The sequence below is a fragment of the Epinephelus fuscoguttatus genome, linkage group LG12 (genome assembly GCF_011397635.1).
Source record: "Epinephelus fuscoguttatus linkage group LG12, E.fuscoguttatus.final_Chr_v1".
Lineage (NCBI taxonomy): Eukaryota > Metazoa > Chordata > Actinopteri > Perciformes > Serranidae > Epinephelus > Epinephelus fuscoguttatus.
The window spans coordinates 19,834,353-19,854,966 of NC_064763.1; the positions used below are offsets into that span (position 1 = coordinate 19,834,353).

At 40.9% G+C, this 20,614-nt stretch overlaps 2 protein-coding genes across 6 annotated transcripts in view; both read right to left on the reverse strand.

Moving 5' to 3' along the window:
• Positions 1-10,665, reverse strand: part of LOC125899014 (dapper homolog 3-like) — a 34,526-nt gene extending 23,861 nt beyond the window's left edge. Inside the window, exon 1 of the mRNA XM_049593154.1 lies at positions 10,069-10,665. Coding sequence (XP_049449111.1) covers positions 10,069-10,359 — 291 coding nt within the window. The 5' untranslated portion in view covers positions 10,360-10,665. The remainder of the gene's footprint in view (positions 1-10,068) is intronic.
• A 3,444-nt stretch (positions 10,666-14,109) lies between these two features.
• gramd1ba (GRAM domain containing 1Ba) overlaps positions 14,110-20,614 on the reverse strand; it is a 50,991-nt gene continuing 44,486 nt past the window's right edge. For all 5 annotated transcript variants that reach the window (XM_049593144.1, XM_049593143.1, XM_049593145.1 and 2 more), the window contains one exon: positions 14,110-20,323. In XM_049593144.1, the coding sequence (XP_049449101.1) occupies positions 20,234-20,323 (90 nt within the window). In that variant the 3' untranslated portion in view covers positions 14,110-20,233. The remainder of the gene's footprint in view (positions 20,324-20,614) is intronic.

The following is a 20,614-nucleotide window of genomic DNA, read 5'->3' on the forward strand; positions in this document are numbered from 1 at the left end:
GGAAGTGCAGGTACTGCGCACTGTGCACAGACTAAGGTTAATATAATGTACCCGTGCTGTGCAACACAAACAAAAACTGACCTGATTCAATTCAAACAATATAATTATTAGTTACATATGTTCTTTGGTAACTACAGTGGAATGCATAGACTCAATCGAACAACAACACAAACACTGAGCATAGTCATAGTGTAATAATATAGTATTGTTGTATGAATATATCAATATATAACACACATTTTTCTTACATTCATGTTCTGTTTAAGACACATTTCTCTAATTCAAATGCTAAAATAAAGACGGTATATATAATTTTACATTATTTTTAATACACTTTGGCAGGAGAGACAAGTGAGAAGTCACAGAGAAAGGGACAGGCAGTGAATACAGTGGGTGAGGGAGAACAAAGAGCTGAGGATGGAAAGAGAAATGAACAGAAGGTATGTAATGCTGAATGCAGAGACACAGGAGTATATGAGAGATCGTTCATTCATTGCAACTTTTAACCTCATTATATGCCAGATGATTTTAAAGCAATGGTTATCCAATTTTTGTCCTCCAAATGTCCCCTTTAAAATGCACATACTGTAAAACTTCAATTAGTAGCCCGGGATATTATTTTCTTAAATCACTGAACTCAACAGGTCTATATTTGGGACGGGCATCCATATGGGACCTTTAACTGTCAAAGTATGTAGCTACACCAGGCTAGTGAAAGAGACTGTGAGTTTAACTGGGACTTTTAATTGAAGTTTTAGGGTATTTAGATCAGTGAAAAAAAAAATCCAGGGGAGTTTTGCCTTCAACCCCCTACCAAGCTCAGTTTTTGGACCTTGGTATTTCTAAAACCCTGTGTACGTCCCTGGCTGTGAAGGCAGGGTATCTGCTGCCAGCTGCAAAGCTCAGAACCAACCCTACCCAGGATGCAGTCAGTGACTGCTGTGAGTTTATTAGAGTCAGATGGAGCTGCTTAGGGAGATGGTTCCTTCCTCTGTCCTCTGAAATGAGTTGATCCCTTCTTGGAAGAAAATATTGATTACAACAGGAAATCTCCCTCAGTGTCCTGGAGAGATAATGGTCATTTGCTTTCACTTGATTAAAGCCAGACAGTGATTACACACTGGGGCTTACTGTCATATGTATTGATCCTGTGAGCATTTTCCTTGAGTTACACATGGATTGAATTATACTGTGGCAGATATTCTGCATTCTAGTAGATGCTCTATTATATGTGTTACTTTCTTACTGTTACTGGATGTTGTTGCTTACATTGTCCTCAGCATGTTTACATAGTTATCACACTCAGGGTAAACTGTACTCAGTGAAGAATGCGTCTGAGCAATAACATTGAGAGCTCTGCTTTACTCCTGGCAATGCAACTCAGTCTGACTCCCAACTCCTCAAATATCGGTGCTTGGTCAGCGGCCTGTCGCTGTCAGACACTGATGCACAAAGGCATCCTTTACTGACTGTATGAAATGCCCCGGGCAGCTTTATTTGTTGATGCTCCGGGCAACTGCCATAGTATAAATAGCAAGAGAGTCTGTATAGGGTGAGTGGGATGGGTCAAACAAACTCCAGACTTTCACCCAGGAGTCCGCTGTTTGTGTCCTGTGTAAAACCAAAAGTCATTCGAGTTATCTTAATAATAACATAGTGTGCTTGTATGTGTAGCATACTATGCTAAGGACATATGTAATGTGATGTTATATTACCTTAGTAACAAATATACTTATTTTAAGTCAAACATGTTGCTTTTTCTAAACATAACTTGCTTTTTAATTTGCCCCGCCCAAAATATAGAATTCAATGATTAAATTAATATCAAAAAGATTTGGATGACTAGTCAACTAATGGCCATGTACTGTATTTTTGATTTAGAGGTGAAGTGTCCTCTTAAACAGCAGAGCGGCTGACACTCTACCTTCCTGCTCCCTTCCTCAACAGCTGCTGTTGAATTGCCCTTGAGCAAGGCATCAATCTAACTGCCCCAGAAGCCAGCAGTTGAACACTGTGGTTTCCCTGGGCTGAGTGCATTTGGTATGGTGCAGTATGTGTTTACAGTGTGTGTGTTTGCACTGTCCTCCAACATACAGTAAGTCTCCAGTGGAGACCTTTGCAGCTGTGTGTGACCAACTTGACACCGAAGCCAACACAAACATTCTCAACTGTAATGGATGTGTTTTGCTTACGTTTCGCACCTTGCTGTGTTGTGCAAACACAGTAGTATGTCTGTAGCTGTTTAAGCTCCCGGTGGGGTAGAGAGATGGGGCCGGGGGGTTGTCACTGAGCTGGCTGCTCACTTGTGAGGTCTCCAAAACAAAAACTACCACTTGGTTACGTTCAGTCACAGCTGTGCAGCTCCAGGGGTGTCGAAGGAAAAAATGCATCACAGGCCAGGGCACAGTAACTAAGAGACTATCGTATGTCTATTCATTACCACCAAAATGTTTCTTTTGGAAAATAGGAAGTTTTCATGACAAACCATTCTTATACTGCTGTTAGAGGTAAAGATGGTAAAGGTAAAAGAAAGTCAGAAATTATGCAGCCCCAATATACAAATCAAACTGTTCAAGATAAAAACACAATAAAACTAAAAGCTGATTTTCTACAATGGTTCTAATCGTAAATGACAAATTCCCAAGTCGAGCTAGACGGATGAAATAGTCTGGGGAATAATTTACTCTTTTTCTCAAAGCTACAACAGCTTGCTATGGCTGGTCAATGGGGCTAAAATGAATGTAAAGAGAACTTAGGAAACTGAAACAGAGCAAACAGACTGCTTGCAAAAGGGTCAGCACACACCATCGTAGGGCCCCAGACTAAGAATTTTTCTAGTCAACCAATAGTCGTCATTTAGGGCCATCAGTCAACTAATCGCCTGCATTTTCTGACACTGATTTAATTATTAAATGATATATTTTGGGCGGGGCAACACAATGGTTTGAGTTGAAGGTGTGAGAAAGAATAGTATCAGTAACATTGTTATCCTGTATCTGTCCTTACAAATTAAATTCCCACGTGGTCCAGTCATATAGGTTTTTGACAAGATGCAGCTCCTAATAGAGTTTCATAGGGTTTTTTGTTGTTGTTTTTTCCCTGCAACTAAGCGACCAATGAAATCTTGCCAACTAATTGACCTTTCTGGTTGACTAATGTTTGGTCGACTATTAAGGGGCAGCCCTATTTCTTAATCAACCCACACCCACCAACTATATCAAGTCCAGTGCCATCTAGTTCCATTATACTGGAGAGAAGGCAGACATCTCTACGGCCGATATCTCCAACACTTGGCATCTCACACCAAAGCAATCTAGTTTGATAAACAGCACTACAGGTAAGAGGAAGAATGTGTATTTTTGAATTGGGGGGTGAACTGTCCCTTTAAAGAAGCAACTCTACACTCCTAATCCTGTTCCACTAATCCTGCCTCCATTATCACATCACTATTAACCAACACATCATTCTTGAATTCCTTTAGGATGTCAGGGTTTTCCTGATGCTGTAATTCAGATCACATTACTGTAGTATGATGATAAACTTCTCAATCAACATAACTTGGGGCTTTGATATGATTATCATTGTTTATATCTGACTATGCAGAGCACACAGACACACACACACACACACACATACACCACTCGTTTCGAGTTCACACTGAAGGTCGTGCTGCTTCCCCAGCTGCTGTCAGCTGTCACATGGCTGTCAGCAGCTCCTGCTGAGGAAAACATACACATACTCTCTCTCATACACACACAAACACGCATTCTTTCTCTGCTGCATCACAGACAGCAGGTTTTCCTCTTTGTCTCTTCACCTCTTTTTCCATTCACGCACACATGAATGCACATATACAGATCAACTAGTGCTGAATGAAGATTATCAAAGTTAACATATATGGACCTTTAGATAGAAGTTACCCGTCAACTGGTCTAATAGATGTTGAGTTATGTGTCACTTGAAACCTCGCGACAAGCAGTTGGAAGAACACGCCGACAAGGGGACAATAGCAACACGTCAGTACAGCTTGTATTCTGTATATACACAGTAATGTACAATGCCCACATACATGCCAAAAATGTGCTCCAAAAGAATCTCATTATTTACACTTGATGTCACACGCCCTCAGAACAACACTGATGAATACTAATTGTGGTCATTAGAATTCTTTCTTTAACGCCGGCATATTTTAGAGCAGATTTTGTTGGGACTGAAATGAGGAGACTAAAATAAACTCTGACACAAGGGCAGCACAGTGGTGAAGTGGTTAGCATTTTTGCCTCGCAGCAAGAGGGTTCCCAGTTTGAACCTCGGGGTGGGGGAGCCCTTCTGTAGGGAGTTTGCATGTTCTCCCTGTGTCAGCGTGGGTTTCCTCTGGGTACTCCGGCTTCCTCCCACAGTCCAAAGACATGCAGGTTAATTGGTGACTCTAAATTGTCCGTAGGTGTGAATGTGAGTGTGAAAGGTTGTCTGTCTCTATGTGTCAGCCCTGCGATAGTCTGGTGACCTGTCCAGGGTGTACCCTGCCTCTCGCCCAATGTCACCTGTGATAGGCTCCAGCCCCCCCGCGACCCTCAAGAGGATAAACAGTTACAGAAAATAAATGAATGAATGAGAATGTTTGGTATGTGCTTTTGGGAATAAAACAAAACGGGATTGATAAGTCTTCGTAATGAAGCTTCCTTTCTCAGAAACAAATGATGGAACAAGAGGAGATGAAGAGATTCACTTCTGGAAACACAACAGGTCCACTCATAACTTGCAAGGCTGTTGGAGGGACAGCAAGACCTTAAAGTAGGATGTAAGAAACACCAAGCATCCTGGTAAAAACATCCATCAACAGGCCTAAAGCAGAAGCCAGCCCTACAAATGAAATGATGAAGGATCTGCAGTCATGGCTGAGGATTTGAAGCTGGTCTCGGAGTGCCTTGGAAACCACCGAGGGTCTCAGAGGGATCATAACACCCTGATGACCGGACTCTGTTCCAGACTATCTGACTGTGGCTACTTATAGCGTTTATGATTTAAGTAGATGACTTTTGGCAGCTTTATGTTTTTTAAAAAGTCTGAATGATTTTTATCAGGGTGCAGTGAATTCCTTTAGTCTCCACTGGTTGCCTGGCAACCTCACGCTGACAACACAATGCTAGTCTTGTCATTGTGCCCAGCTGCTGGTCCCCAAAAAATAATTTCAGCAGATACTTTCTGTTTGTGTGATGATCACACAAACAAGATACAACATGTTTATCAGTGGGATTTAGAGGTGATGGGAGCTGAATTTTTCTCTTTGCACAAAGCCAGGCCAGCTGTTTTCCCTGCTTCCAGTCTTTATGCTAAACTAAGTACCTCCTGGCACTAGTTCCACAACTGTCAAACTATTTCTTTAAATCAGTATCTCATATAGATTTATAAATGACTTGCGTGAGTCTGTAAGCCTGTATACTATTTATGCAGTAGATGTATACACAAAGATTTTATTTGTAATTGGTGAAATTTGCCAGTTCTGTTTATTAAGTAGCTTGGCAACAACTGTTCACCATCTGAAAATGTTTACTGTAGCCTGGAGCAGTTCTAATCTTCAACAGATGATCAAAATAAATAAATAAATACCGTAAAAGAAAATAGATTTTCTATAGCTATTTGTCAGTGGTGTCCGTAGAGCTTTATATAAAACTGAACAAGTTGATGAGCACCACCTACTTGATCAAACCTGTATTAGGTAAGATATTAATGTCATGAATACACCCATGTGGGCTACAACAGGTGATAACCTTACATTTATTTGATTTCCAAACATAAAATGAGTGACCAATCCAACCCTAAATCATGGCAAAAAAAGCAAACAAGTGAAATTTCCAAATGTTAAACTTTTCTTCTATCTGGCTTACTGTTTACTTCTCAGTGACCCTGCCTGATTGAACAAGAGCTCCGTGTTCACCAAACTCTTTCAGTATGGTACCTTTGAAACCAAAAATAATCCCTCAGACATGGTACTTAGACCCTCAATCCGCTTAACGTTTCTCCCGCAAACAGTACTCTTTCATGTGGGCGTGGTTGTTGTCACTCACTGCTCCGTCCAGCATTCACTGTATGTCGTCCTTTACCTGTCTGCACCTTGTTTATCGTCCACAGAACAGGGTTGCACACCGACATTTTCACAACATAATAGAACAGGCTGGAGTGAGAGTCTCTCTCGGTGGGACTGTGCATTTAGTCCTTCTAGGGCAAAAGCTCTGGGGTTTAGTGTTGCCGAAGTTCACAGGAAAGACGCTCCGCAACACTTTTTTTTTTCTTTAAGTAAGGATTAGAGTATTAATAGTTTAGTTTAAATAATCTGGTCGAAATTAATCCACTCATTACTAAAAGTGTATGTCATCCAAGTGAGAAAATAAACGTCATCAACTCATGCACTGAGTAACATTACAAGTTAACATTCCACCTTAAAAGTTGCCGGCAGTCGGCCCAGTGAATTAAATTATCTTCTCCTCAGTCTACAGCTGCTGCAAAAAACATCAAAACATCCTTTCAAAACATCCTTTCATTTTATGGTTACAGTTGACTAAAATATGTAAAACATCTCCACAGTATGAACAATGGTTACATGAGCCTCAAAACCAGCCACAACTCAGCCCTGAGCAGAGTGACCATCTGCTATTGACCAATCAACAGACTGCAGTGTTCACAGCTCCACCTTTTAGTACCAGATCTGTGTGCTAGGTATCCCAACAGAGGGGGGACCAAAAGTGGGGACAGTACAGAACGGTTCCATTGGTACCATCCACAACTTTTCACAGTGGAAACAGAAAAAAGCGTACCAAACTGAACTGTACCGTATTATACTGCTTGGTGGATATGGCGCTAGAATGCAGGATGAGATCAAAGGCTCTATTAGTAAAAAGCACAGAGCTAAGAATCTAAATTTAAAGTCTGATCTAAGTGTTATTGTTAGAAATTATCCTCCCTAAACAAATAAGATGTCAATCCTGCGCTGATGCCTCTTAAATATGTTTGCTTTTCAGAATGTATGTCCATGAAATATGCTGCGTTTGACTGGTGGTGTCCTCACATGTGGAATTCCTGCCATTTAACCCTGCAGCCGCACAGATGATCTTAATGTCATGTCTTGTGTCATGGTTCAGGAATTACACAATGGTCTAGACATAAAAGGGTGGGGGATGATAAATGTGAGTGGGTAAATTACTCACAAGCACCCCTTTCCCGGAACAATATGGCAGTAATTGAATGACAGTATGAAAACTCCTCCTCTAGCTTACAGGACTTTCATATTGTAATACTCTGCACTCTGTTACACTCCACTGGGCATAAACTTTATGGTTGGGATGTTTTTTTCTTTGCACAGATGAAAAGTCCTGAAATAGATCCAGCTCCTTGTTTTTCCTCTACAGTAGGCCTCTGTATTGTTTCTATAGTTTCTATGTTTTGGAAGTCTTTGGCGTCTACGGGCCAATCCGAGAGCAGGGCTATGTCAAAATCTCAGTGAAAACAACCAGAGCGCCTGAAAAAATGTTGGCATTGTACATTTCTGCAGACCACGGCTACGTTACATTTGCATGTTATTATGTAGCAGATACATTGAATTGTATTGGCTTAAAATACCTGCATTTCATAGCACTATCCCCGTCGTAAACAAGCCATAGGTTGATGAAAACCACCCACTTTTGGTGTCCAAAAAGCCACTGGAAACACAAATTGCCTTGCTGAAAACCAACCAGTTTTGTTGTTTGATGGTCTCCAACAGTGGTCTGCACCTTAGCAGGCGTCTTACCTAGGTGATACACTATCCACTATCCCGAAATGTACAATGCCAATATTTTCTAAGGCGACTGACATGGTTAAAAATATCCACTTATGCTACACTTGTGACACTTGAAATTTCTCTTTCCAAGAGTCAGACAAAATCAGTCTGCTTTTAATGTGGACAGTCTTACATTCCTCACTGTCACAGGCAGGGTTCAGTTCATCTGCCTGGCCACTACATTACTTTTCAGGGACACATTTGTTTCACTTTACTGCACAAAGCTGATACTCTGCTTGAAGGTTTCTCACGGCCCTGACACACCAAGCTGACAGTCAGCTGTCTGTCAGTGTTGGATCGTCAGTGAGTGTTTGTCGCCCTTGTCTTTGCGATGTGTCCTGCACCGTTGACCCTTGTCATCCCTTGTCTGCCCTTGTTGGCTTTTTTCCCCACCGATGCAGCAAGTCAAATGACATCACTGGCAGTTCAGCTCAGTGCATGAGAAGAGAAATGAAAGTGAGGAACGTAAACAAACAGCTACAGTCAAGCAGAGTGAGACCGAAACAAACTTGTTATATAAGGTAAGATTGTTTTTCTTTAGCCATTGAGCTCTTCAGCAGAGACCCTTTGCGATGGTTTATGTTATTGTTCATTGGTGCACGGTAAATATGCTCTGTCCTTTCAGCATTGGATTATGCTAACTGGTAAGTAACATCATGACAATCTTCCAGTTTCCCTTTCTGAAAGACGATTACAGACTACCACCGCCTGCTTGTGTGGAGAGTTATTTCCTCTCACACATGCTGTTTGGCTGTTGGCTGTAGTCTTTGTGGTGTGTTCATGTGCAACTTGAGGCGATGCAACAATTGGCTTTGGTTAATGCTAGCTCTTTAATGTCAGTTTGGTGTGTCTGGGCCTTGAGATATTGGCAGCTTTTTGTCTTTCACACAGTTCATTTCAGAAAAAGCTGAAAACTGGGATCAAAATGGCAAGGACAGATCCCAAGAGGAAATATCATGGCTCTTTAAAATGTGAAATAAATGCCAGCACTGTGACACTGTCACAGAAGTCCCCTGTCCATTTGAAACACAAGCCTGTAGTGAACTTCCCTTTTTCTGTGCATGTATTTATCAAGGCTGCAACACAGTTTCATTAGCTGGTTATGACGTACATTGAGGCTGTAGCAGCAGACACAGAGTGATTAATACAAACTTTTGCTACATTTTCACTTTTGTAATTGAAAATCAAGCCAGAGGGCACCCACGCTTTTATGTCTCAAATTTGTTTTGTTGTCACAGACTACTAGTGTCAATTTTATTGATATTATCTTGCAATTTTGGCAACAATGTGACATAAAATGCTGTGTATTTGTCTGAAAATCCCGACTGTTGTTTCCTGAGGCCTGCCTTTTATATTCTGAAGCATCATCTGCTGAGGACATTAAGCAGATGCAGGTAATGTAGCTGCCATAAAAATAGTTTACTTTTTTGCTTTTTTCCTACCAAACATAAAAAAACAGTCTATCTGAAAACACTGATGTTGGTTTTGGAATCAGCTTCAAAGAGTTCCTGATAGTTTGACGCAATCTAGACCAAAGCTGGAGGAGTGAGGCAGTGAAAAGTAATGACCTCAGCTTTTATTTCGAGTGATAATTTATCCAAGAGATTGAAATGTCTGGATATTCCATTGTCTTCAGTGTGGAATGGGTAAAGTAATAAGGCTCCCCCCAAATTTGCCCTTAAATGGTAACGTGTGACTTGAGGGGCCCTCCTGACATTGCGTTTTCATATCTGCACACTGAGGTCAATGACAGGCTTAGAGGATTTTCTTTTCTTTTAATATTCACATATACTCAGTGCTTGGTAATCTAATCCATGGGTTACCACAGGAAGGTCCAGAGACCTCCAGGGTTCCAAGAAGAGACGCAAAAGAGGAAAATATTTCAAAGCCATGACACAGTTAATCCTTTAAAGTCAGCATATAAAGTAAATGTATATGATCCATGATTGCCAGTACTTCCCCCCACTGCACACACCTCTCTGACTACAGCAGACCTATGGGCCAGGTCTGACAACAAAAACCCCTCTGATAAGCCCGAACCTTATCAAGTTGTGTGTCTGTAATCATTGAAGGACCCCACTGCGGAGCCCTTTAGATGCAGAATGTTCCAACAGATCCCACGGCGCACACCACGCAACACTTGAGTCAACATAAAAGCTGCACTACAAAGTGTCCTTTACATCAGCAAACTATCATGATGTCGATTGTACAGCACTCAATCCAAAACAATCATCACCAGACAAACAACTTACAGTCTGGGGTCCGAGGCTGTAGTCATCCGACGCGTTGCCGTTTGGTGCGTCCAGGGCGCAACGTGCAGACCGCAGGGCTCCCCAAGGCGGACGGCCGGGAGCCGGAGAGTCCCCGAGGCAAAGAGCGCTCAGCACCCGGCATTCTTGCCTCTGTTTGAGCAGCTCCAGCTCACACAAGCCGGCCAGGCTGGCCTCCAGCCGCTCCTTATTCCGACTGCGCTCCGCTTTCATGGGCAGAGAGAACGCTGGGAACATGACTCCAAAAGAACCTGGGAGCTTTTGTACAGACATCCTCGCCTCCCGTTTTCCTCTGCACTGTTTCCCCCAACAAAGGGAGGTTAAATTAATCCACTGAAGTCTTGATTCACTCCTCCTCTTCTTCTCTGGATAGTCACAGAGGAGCGGCAGCGGCTGTAGGTTTCAGCTGATGAACTCGCCGCTGTCGGACTCGGACCCATTCCCCTCCTCTCTATCCGGAGCTCCGCTGTGTCGTCTCACTTGGACAGCTGTTGGTGGAGCCTATGAAGGCACGCAGCCTTTTGTTGGCTCTGCCAGACACCCACAACCGACTGAGGCCACTTCAGTCTACTCAAATGAATACTAAATTCAGTTTTAATAAAAATCAAGACATTTAAAATGAATAAAGAACACAACCTAACCTCCCATCACGTTAAAAAACGCATACACAGTGGCGTGTTTGTGAAAGTCACTGTGATTCATTCTGAGTATTTAAGTGTCAAAAATATCTATATTTTTGGATATAATGTTGTCAGTTTTGGCCACTGCCTCCACAGACCTAAGTGGAAACATTAGAGGCACAGGCCAATGGGATATACATAGCCCACTGTGCATACATAACATAGGCCTAAGATATTCTATACTTGCACTGTACATTCATATACAGCACAACCACAGTCCACTACCTGTGGCAAATGATTCCTTTACCACATGTGTACAGCGTCCAGGAAATCTACAGCAGGCTGTGCAGATTTAAAGCTAAGCATGCCACCCATTGGTTATGAGAGTGAACAGCTCTTATATACCATGTTTACTTGGACGAGCTGTTACATGTAGAAAGAATCGATAAAAATGGCTCATTTATAAATGCATTCTTGCTGAAAGCACAGTATATAACACACTAGTAGTCTGACCACTGTCTGGGTCTGACTGTTTCCCTCGATCTATCTACGTTGTTGCTACAGGGTAGAAAGTAATTTAGTGTATTTACTCAAGTACTGTTCTAAAGTATAAAGTTGAGGTTCTTGTACTTGACTTGAGTGTATCCACTTTATGCTGCTTGACACTTTGTACACCACTACTTTAATAACTTTAGGTACTTTGAAGATTCAAATTATTCTCATTCAATATTATTATTATTATTATTATTATTATTATTATCATTATTAGTGTCCCATAGTAAGTCTACATTTCAAAAATTCAAAAAGCAGCAACTGTTAACAGAAACAGAAAAATGCATATGTACATCATTTTTCCTGAAATTTATGAGTTTATACAGCAAGTATTAAGATGTCCACATGAGCCTACGTAGACACATTGACACACACTTTCACTCACAGGAAGCAATATTATAATACATATCTTATACTCGTAACAGTCACACTTCTTCTAGATTAATCTTGCATGTTGTCCAATGGAAACCACCCATTTCCAAACATGGGGGTCCTGAACCCCTTAATATGACTGAATGTGTGAGAAAATGAGTGTTTTGCCATAAGCTGAGACACATTTAACACTTCCCAAGCTGTACAACTAACAACAAAGCTACTAAACCATGTGAAAAAATACATTCCCACAAGGCTGCTAAAATGGGTGTAAAATGGAGGTGCATGGTTCTCATGGGACAAAGATGACATATCAACATACAACGAGCAGCCAAAACATTAAAACCACTGACAGGTGAAATGATAACATTGATTATCTTGTTACAATGCATTGTTCTGTTGGGAGACCTTGGGTGCCGGCATATATGTAGATGCTACTCACCCAAACACAGACCAAGCAAACCCACTCCCAGATGGCAGTGACCCCCCCCAGCAGGACAATGCACCACGCCACACCACAAAAACTGCCTTAAGAATGGCCCAAGGAACGTGACAAAGAGCTCAAGGTGTTTACCTGGCCTCCAAATTTCCCAATTACCAATCCAACTGAGCATCTTTGGGACATGCCAATACCCCAGATGTACTGCCCATCCACGGTGGGGCCGCCATGGATTGGACATAGCTCTGACATGTCAAGGTGTGGACACAGGAAGTCTGGGGATGCCCCATAGTGTCTGGTAACACGGTCTTCACGATTTGGATCTGGGGACTTTGGAGGCCAGGTCAAGGCCTTAAGCTCTTAGTCACGTCGTCATTCCATTCCTGAGCAGTTTTGGCAGTGTGGCATGGCACATTGTCCTGCTGGGGGGCTACTGCCACTGGGGAGTGATGTTGCCATGAGGGCATTTGCTTGGTCTGGGTGGTGCGTGTCAAGTGGCATCCACATGAATGCTAGGACCCCAAGTTTCCATGCAGAACATTGCATTGTAACAAGATGATCCATATTATTTACTTCACCTGTCAGTGGTTTTAATGTTTTGGCTGACTGGTGTATATTGTGAATAGTATTGAATATTGATATATTCATGTACTTCTGAAGCCCAATTTGTAGTTTGTCTACTATACTAATTAAGACTGGCTGCCAGGTGAGCAGGAATTGGACCATTTTGTTCTTATTTATTATGATAACCTTTCATGTGGAATTAGATTGAGGAGTTTTTCAAACCAGAGTAAAAAAACATCTGGAGATTCATCACCGATCCACCTTTGAAGAATACGCAACCTTGCTGCGTACCAACAGATTCATGCTTTCCACCCTCATCTAGTCCTAAAATACAAATGCCTGGGTTTAATATTGACCTACATCCCAGCATACCATCAATTTTCATTTGAACACTGTACCAAAATTCAACAATATTTGGGCTTACTCAGAAGACATGAAAATATGTAGCTTTGCCTGTATTACATTTTGGGCAGATTATAGTACAATCAGGATCGTACTTGGATCTGATAAACCGTGTAAAATGCAGTTCATGGATCATCTTAAATTGTGTTTCACGAAATGTACTGGAGCAACTCATCTTTTTGCATTTAATAATTTTCCCAATCATCCTTTTTTATTGTGGTCCCAAAATCCAATTGCCAGGAACATCTACTGACATCAGTATCAATTTTCTTACATTTAACAAGTTCCCTGTACAGAAAATGTAATGTCTTTTTATGTACTGAAACAGATTTGGATTATTAATAGAAAACATAATTAAGTGTTAAATTATGACATATTATAGATTAAACTGGGTGGTGCTATGGTTAGAATTGTCACCTCACAGCAACAGGGTTCCTGGTTTGAACCCTGGGGTGGGGGAGCCCTTCTGTTTGCATGTTCTCCCAGTGTCAGCATGGATTTCCTCTGTAATTATATTATTGAATTATAGGCCTAACAAATATTATTTTGAAATAAAATTTTCTTTTGCATAATGGTCACTTTGAATTTTAGTACTTTAAGTAGTACATTTTGATGCTATTACTTTTGTACTTTTACATTAGTAAGTTTAGATGCAGGACTTTTACCTTTAACAGAGTGTTTCTCCTCTGTGGTATCATGACTTTTACTTAGGTTAAAGTTCAGAGTACTTCTTTCACCCCAGCTGCTATATATTGCAATAAATGTGAAATGCATTTGTTTTCTCTTGTACTCTGTATAATGTTTGATTACTGACTTAATGTGGAGAGACATCTGGTGGTAAAAAAGGCAACCTGTATCAGAACATTGTCAGAAAAGGAAAATTGTTTGCTTTGTTGTTAGTTAATTGGGTGGGTTGAACTTGATCTGAACTTGATCAGCGACTACTGTCCGAGCTTCTTTGATAATCAGCACAGAGTGACTGCGGGGGCGAGTCAAAACCTGATCAACAAATGACACAAACTCACACATATTTCATGAATCGTTATGCACTTTTATTCATTCCTCTGTCTTGACTCACAGGCCGCTTACAAATAAAATTCTCATATAAGCACTTTTTTCTTCCTCAAATCCACTGCCAGCGTAGTTTGAGCCCTTATAATATGAACTATAACTCTACATAACAATATACATTACATTATCATATCTGTATAAATCAGTTTGGATTCACATATGCAGATCAAAATGGGTTTTCAAAGACAGGTCAGGGACTGTAAGCACACATAGGAGAATACGACGCTACGCCACCAAGTGAGCTGGATGAAGGCAAGATGGAAGAAATACTGCAGGTGTGTGTGTCTTTATGGACTGAGTGTTCGGAGTTGAACCTGAGGGTACATTTCGGGGATTGTCATGGAAACTGACTTTAAGTAAAACCAACACATCTTGTTACCTTCAACCAATCAATGACAGTTTCAGTCAACCTTTTATAAGCAACGGTTTCATTTTGACACCAGCTTATGTTTACATACACTTGTCACTTTTCACACATGGGCCACACTGTGACTGACACTTGGTGCTTAAAGTCTGACTACATTTAATTGACCTTCAGGATCTACAGTTTAGGGGCATCTATAATGTTTTCACACTCATGCTGAAATAAAACCTCTATTGTAGATGCATGAAAGTTTGACATGATACTAATTGCTAGCATTAATAGGATAGCCATGCATTTCATATACAGTAGAGGAGCCGCATGACTTCAGTGGTATTATACAAGAGATTCCATTAACGAGGACAAATTACATCAACTCAACATCTGCATTTGAACTGTTTTAAAAATGGCTTTTGAGTAAATTAGATTATTAGATCATTGTAGCACCTCACCCTCTGATTTGGACAGCAGCTTCAAGGTTGCAGTGTAGAAACCTATTGAGAGAAAATAGGGCAATTATCATGTGTTTTATAAGACTCGCAAAGTAAATAAGGTTGTGGAGGAACATTTTGCACGTGTATCTGAATATTGAATTCACATTTGTGCATTTTTGAGCAAAATTTCACACAGCTAGAGTAAGAAATGATCTCTTTTTATGATTTACGTATTTGATAGTCCCACCCAAGCGGCAACCTTCAGGGCTGAAAAATGAAGCCAAAACGAAACTGCCAAAAGATGCAGTTCCTTTAATGGCCACTTGAAGCTGGCTCCAGAAGCCAGTCAATCCCCACAGAACCCCCATGTTAAAATGTCCAACTTTACAGCAGAAATAAACATGTTTACATCCTGGTACAAAAGACAGTTTTGGTCTCTCTAACTTCTTTCAAAATTCATGACTATTGTAGAGGGGGAGGCTTCAAGTTACGTATGATTAAGGGTGTGTCTGCTTTGAGTGACAGGCTGTCTCCTGATCATGTGCTTGGCTTCTCAGTCAGATCCACCCCACACTCCTTCATGCCCAGATATGATCACCTTTGGCTCAAAAATACCAAGATGGCAAAGGCCGAAGTGCCAAACTCAAGGCTTTGAAACAGGGTCCACAAACCAATGGGTGAGGTCACGGTAGCTACATCAATAGTCCCACCCTTGAGACAGAAACCCACATGGACACACTGATTTTTTTTGCAATACAGTATGTTTCTGTGGAAAGGGGTGAAAAAATGTACACTCTCTCATGCCTAAATAACAGAATAGGTCAATTTCCACTGACTTCCAAAACCACTTTTATGACCAGCCTCAAAATGACAAACTTTACCGGTCTAAGGGCCACAGTTTGTCGTAGTGAATCGTCATGAGACGGTCGCAGTTCTGCCCCAAAACTACTTGGTTAGGGTTAGGCAGCAAAACTGTGTGGTTAGGTTCAGGAAGACAGATGCAAGTTTTGCATTAAATTAGTACTTTGGTCGCATATTTCACAAACGATATGTAACTTATGTCACTAGCATGGCGTGTTACACATACTAGCATACTAGGCTGAAAAAAATATACACTAGGCTACTTTGTTATTAAAAGAAGTCAATGTTGACTTTGGGACACGAACACCAGTCTCCTGGGTGAAAGTCCTGACCCATCCACCACCTCTCCCACCCATCCTGTAGGGGCTTCTTTGATATTTGTAGAACATTACGCAGACTAAATCGCATTATGTGCCACGTTATTTCCCCTTCTGCTGGAGTCATTATTACCACGGCCAATAGAGGGCACCACCTTACAATAAATGTAAGTATGGGTTGTACTACGCTGCTTGCACAGTTGACGTATGAGATCATTTTTTCGGTAACCACCAATCACATCATAGTTTTCTATGGGCAATTATTACAATTAATGTCATGGCTGCTGTGCAAGTAAGATTGTCTTTATCATTTGTGGTATGGATTTGTTCTCACAGCACAAATATTCAGATACACATGCACATTTTTTTCCACTTTACAAAGCCTTATTTACATTTGTGAATCCTATAAAACACGTCAATAATAGAATTTTTCTCTGTTGATCACTTCAATAATATACAAAGCCAAATTCATTTTGCATTGCACCTAATAATGTATTATTTCTGTGCACAGTCAATAACAGTGAAACCTTTTCACATTTCTGTAATAGCTTTATATGCCTTCTTCTCTCTTACACCATACACATAAAAATAAATCTCTGCCTTTTTTTCTTTTTGCAGCAATTTACAGTATATTAGACACTCAGCTCACCTACATTTCTCACACTGCAAGGATTTTGCTTAATACACAAAACTCAACAATGCTTTCCTGGGTAGTCTTTCATGAAACAGGACATTTTCGAGGATTAAAAATCAACTGTAAAACATATTCTGCATGCAACAGTGTAGCATAGAAACCTTGTGAGACCAAAAAGACAACGTTTTCATATCCCTTCTTTAAAATTTCAACATTTTTCACACATTTAAATAGTTTGACGTTCATCCTGAAATTAGAAAACATTTTCAAAGGTTGGACAAGTGTCAGTAAAAGAAAAAAAGAAAAGAAAAGGCAAACATGGCAACGCAGAGTTTCTGCAAGACATATGACACACTGATCCCAAACAGTTTCGTCAAGGGTTTGACATATAAATATACTCATGAAAGTATCAACAGACACATTCTTATAGCTGCTTCACTGGCATTGACTGATTACATTTCTGCACACACTGACAGAGACCAAGTCCTCCTACTGGGACATGGACACATTTTCTGGAAAATAGTATCAGCACTGGATAAACAGTGTGGTGTTTCATTAGACAAACATTCCTCTGAGGCAGAAACCGCTGGCGAGAGGTAAACCTCAGTAGATAGAGCCAAATATTCCTTGACATCTAAATGAAACTGAAGTCAAGGAGTTAGAGAGGACAGAGCTTATCTGATGAAGCATATATCTTGATGAAATAAGTTGGAGTTTTGTAAAGCTAATGCTATTCAGTTTTATTTATCATAGTCCAGTAGTCCATAACAGGCCAGATTTCGTTTTTTTCTATGCTAAAGTGGGGGATACTTACTTTATATTATCCTCTTTTTTTGGTTTGCATGGTTTGGTTCTTTTTGCAATCTAATCAGGAAATGTACTCAATGAGTGGGAGAGACAAGGCTTTGTGGACTTGCTTTGTGTGACCAACCTGTGTGTCTGTAATTGAGTGCAGGGGTGTGTCAGTGCTGCACATGAGGCTGGGTGTGGCCAAGACACAGCAGAAAGCAGAGACAGAGCTGGGTCTTTTGTACAGTGCTTATTGATTTCTTTTCATTTCAATAAAGAAACTTGTTTCTTGTCACAATTCCAGATGAATCAGTGAACTTGTTGGAGTCGGCAGATTCTAAGGTCTGGACCCAGGCTATACCAAAGCAAATTTCAGGAATGGACTCCTGGTTTGGATTCCACCAATTGCTGCACCCACTAAAATCTGAATTGATGCAGGTAGAGTTTGCGACAGTACAACCAAAACAATAAACTAAAAGAGCATAAAAATTTGGTGATTAATCTGTGTGGGTCCATCAGTGACCCTCATCAGACTGTAATAATTTGTGCAGTTTTAGAGTGGTCGGAAACCTGTGGGTGGTGCTTTATCAGACCCTTTTACCATCATCCACTGGCACAATTTTAAAGTGAATGATTTCTTGTTTGCCCTTGAGGCTGCCTGTTAGCTATTGCAAGGGCTCATTAATGCTCAACATTAGGTATGGAGATGGACACAGCCTTCTGTCCAAACCCTGCATTCTTTTTGTCCATATTTGTGCACGTTTTCTGAAAGTTTACGGGTACAGATGAAACAGAGCAGTACCACCTGTAAACAAGGAGGCAGTGTAGCATACTTCAAGCAAGATACGACTGTAGGAGATGACGACGAAATTTAAATAATGGCAGAACAGAATGAATGGCTAATATAGTAATATATATATATATAAAAGGGAAACTCTTTTAGGAGCTGCACCTTTTCAAAATAAATCAAAAGTGTTAACAATGGTACTGATACTATTCTTTCTCAGACCTGAATTAATATCATAAACACTCAGGCAACTAGTCGACTAACGGCCCTAAATGACAACTATTAGTCGACTAGGAAAATTCTTAGTTGGGGGCAGCCCTGGTGAAAAGAACTCTTCATCCACATGTTGGGATGTATTTAATGGCCTCACAGACCACCAACCATATCTAACACTGCCTCTTTTTAAAGGTACAGTATTACGACCTCCGCCACTGTCCCCTGATTTGTTGTGTGAATTGCTCAACTCTGCCATCTAGTGCCATCCAACAGCTGCCATCCATCATAAAGGATGCATGGAAGTATGAGGACAGTGACGTTTGCAATGCTCGAAATGGACATATCTATTTTCATGCATAAAGGGAGTATAAATGAGCCCTAAGCCGTATACTAATGAACCGTGGCTCTGTGTCTCTGCCTGCTGACCCCCAACTCAAACCAGTCAGCTTATATCTGATGCAGATCAGCTCTGCTCCTGAGAAATGTTTGTAAAATCACCAAAACATGATTGATATCTGCAGAACATACCTGCAGTGCAGAAACATAGCACATATTGAATTTCACTGCAACTCACATTGATCCTACTTCATGGCGGGACTGTGCGCCCACAGTACATTTTTACTTTTACATGACAATCACACATGAATCAATGCAATGCAATGAAATGGCTTAAACAGGGTAACAGGATAATAACGTTGACATGTGAGCCTTGGCAGTGATGGAGCAGCGGAGACGTGTCAGAGTAAATCATTAAAACACTGGAATGACACTGATGGTTGGCTGTGAACAAAACATTTCTTTATTACCTTGGCAACACGTTAGGAAACTTGGAGTTGTGCCACCTTCAGCTACGCATTCCTGCTTTCTTTCCATACATTCTCTCTGCTTGCAAATCAAACCCTCCTCTTCAACATGTCACTAACTCAGAACTGCAGAGCGATGCCCCAGCCAGAGTTCAGAATATTTATGCCATAGAAAACATAAACATAGAATCACAAAAGTATGGCATAAGCTCTCAGGGAAACCAGCCCTGATCTGCCTGATATGCCTGGTAAAAATAGCCCTGACTACCATATACGTCTTAAAAATCCCACACATACACACATGCACACATATGCACTCACCCAATCACACATGCACATGTATGCCGTTACATCTCGATTCTTCATAGTTCTGCTGAGCAAAAAAATAGGTTGAAATACTGCAGGCTGTGGATTTATTACAGTCTCTTATCGTGTTTCCCAGTTTCAAAGGTAAAAAAACGAAGAGATACAGCAGCTGTCGGAGTTCCTCGAAGGGGAAGAAAAATTTGTATGTATTTTTGCACCTCTGAAAGTGAATGCATATTTAATTCCAATATGGATTTTCACTTGGCAAAATATCAGAAGCCAGAAAAAGTTGCATGCTTTGGATCAGTCTAATCTTTGTCTGTATGTGACAAGAAGAAGAAAAAAGAAAGTGATACAGCTTCAGGTGGAGAATGTGGATGAACAAGACAGAAGTAAAGCTACAGACGAGGCCTGCCAATGATTTAGTCTCTCAGCAGGACACATTGTGGTGTGTTAGTGCGCTCTCATCTACTGCAGGCTGATGAGGTCACTTGAATTGTTGAAAAAGCTCTCTGACTGAACTCCAAGCACTGCCTTTAAAAGGCCACGCTCTCTCCACGGGCTCAGAAAAGGTAGGCTGAATATTGCACATCATGTCCACATGCCTTGATATTATCGATCAGTGATACTGGTTTCTCCTTTTGTCCGACTCGGAGTTGTAGTCCCTGAGGCCAATGCTTTTATGGAGATTGAGAAGGGAGTCTCTTAGCTGGATGAAAAGGCAGGAAAGACATAAGTCAGAGTTTGTACAAGAACACAAGTAATCAAATGTTTAGATCACAGAGTGGGTCTACAGACAAAACAATCCAATGCTCACTGACTGAGACTGACTACATCTACACTGCTCCAACATGTTTCTGATAGTGTCCACGAGTATGGACACACACGAGGTATCTGGGAAGTGATGCATGAGCTGAAACCATCTCTTAAATAGCAGTGAAAATATGCACTCTATTTCTTTGTTTAGTTGATCTGCACACACTTTGAGTGCATGGCCAGG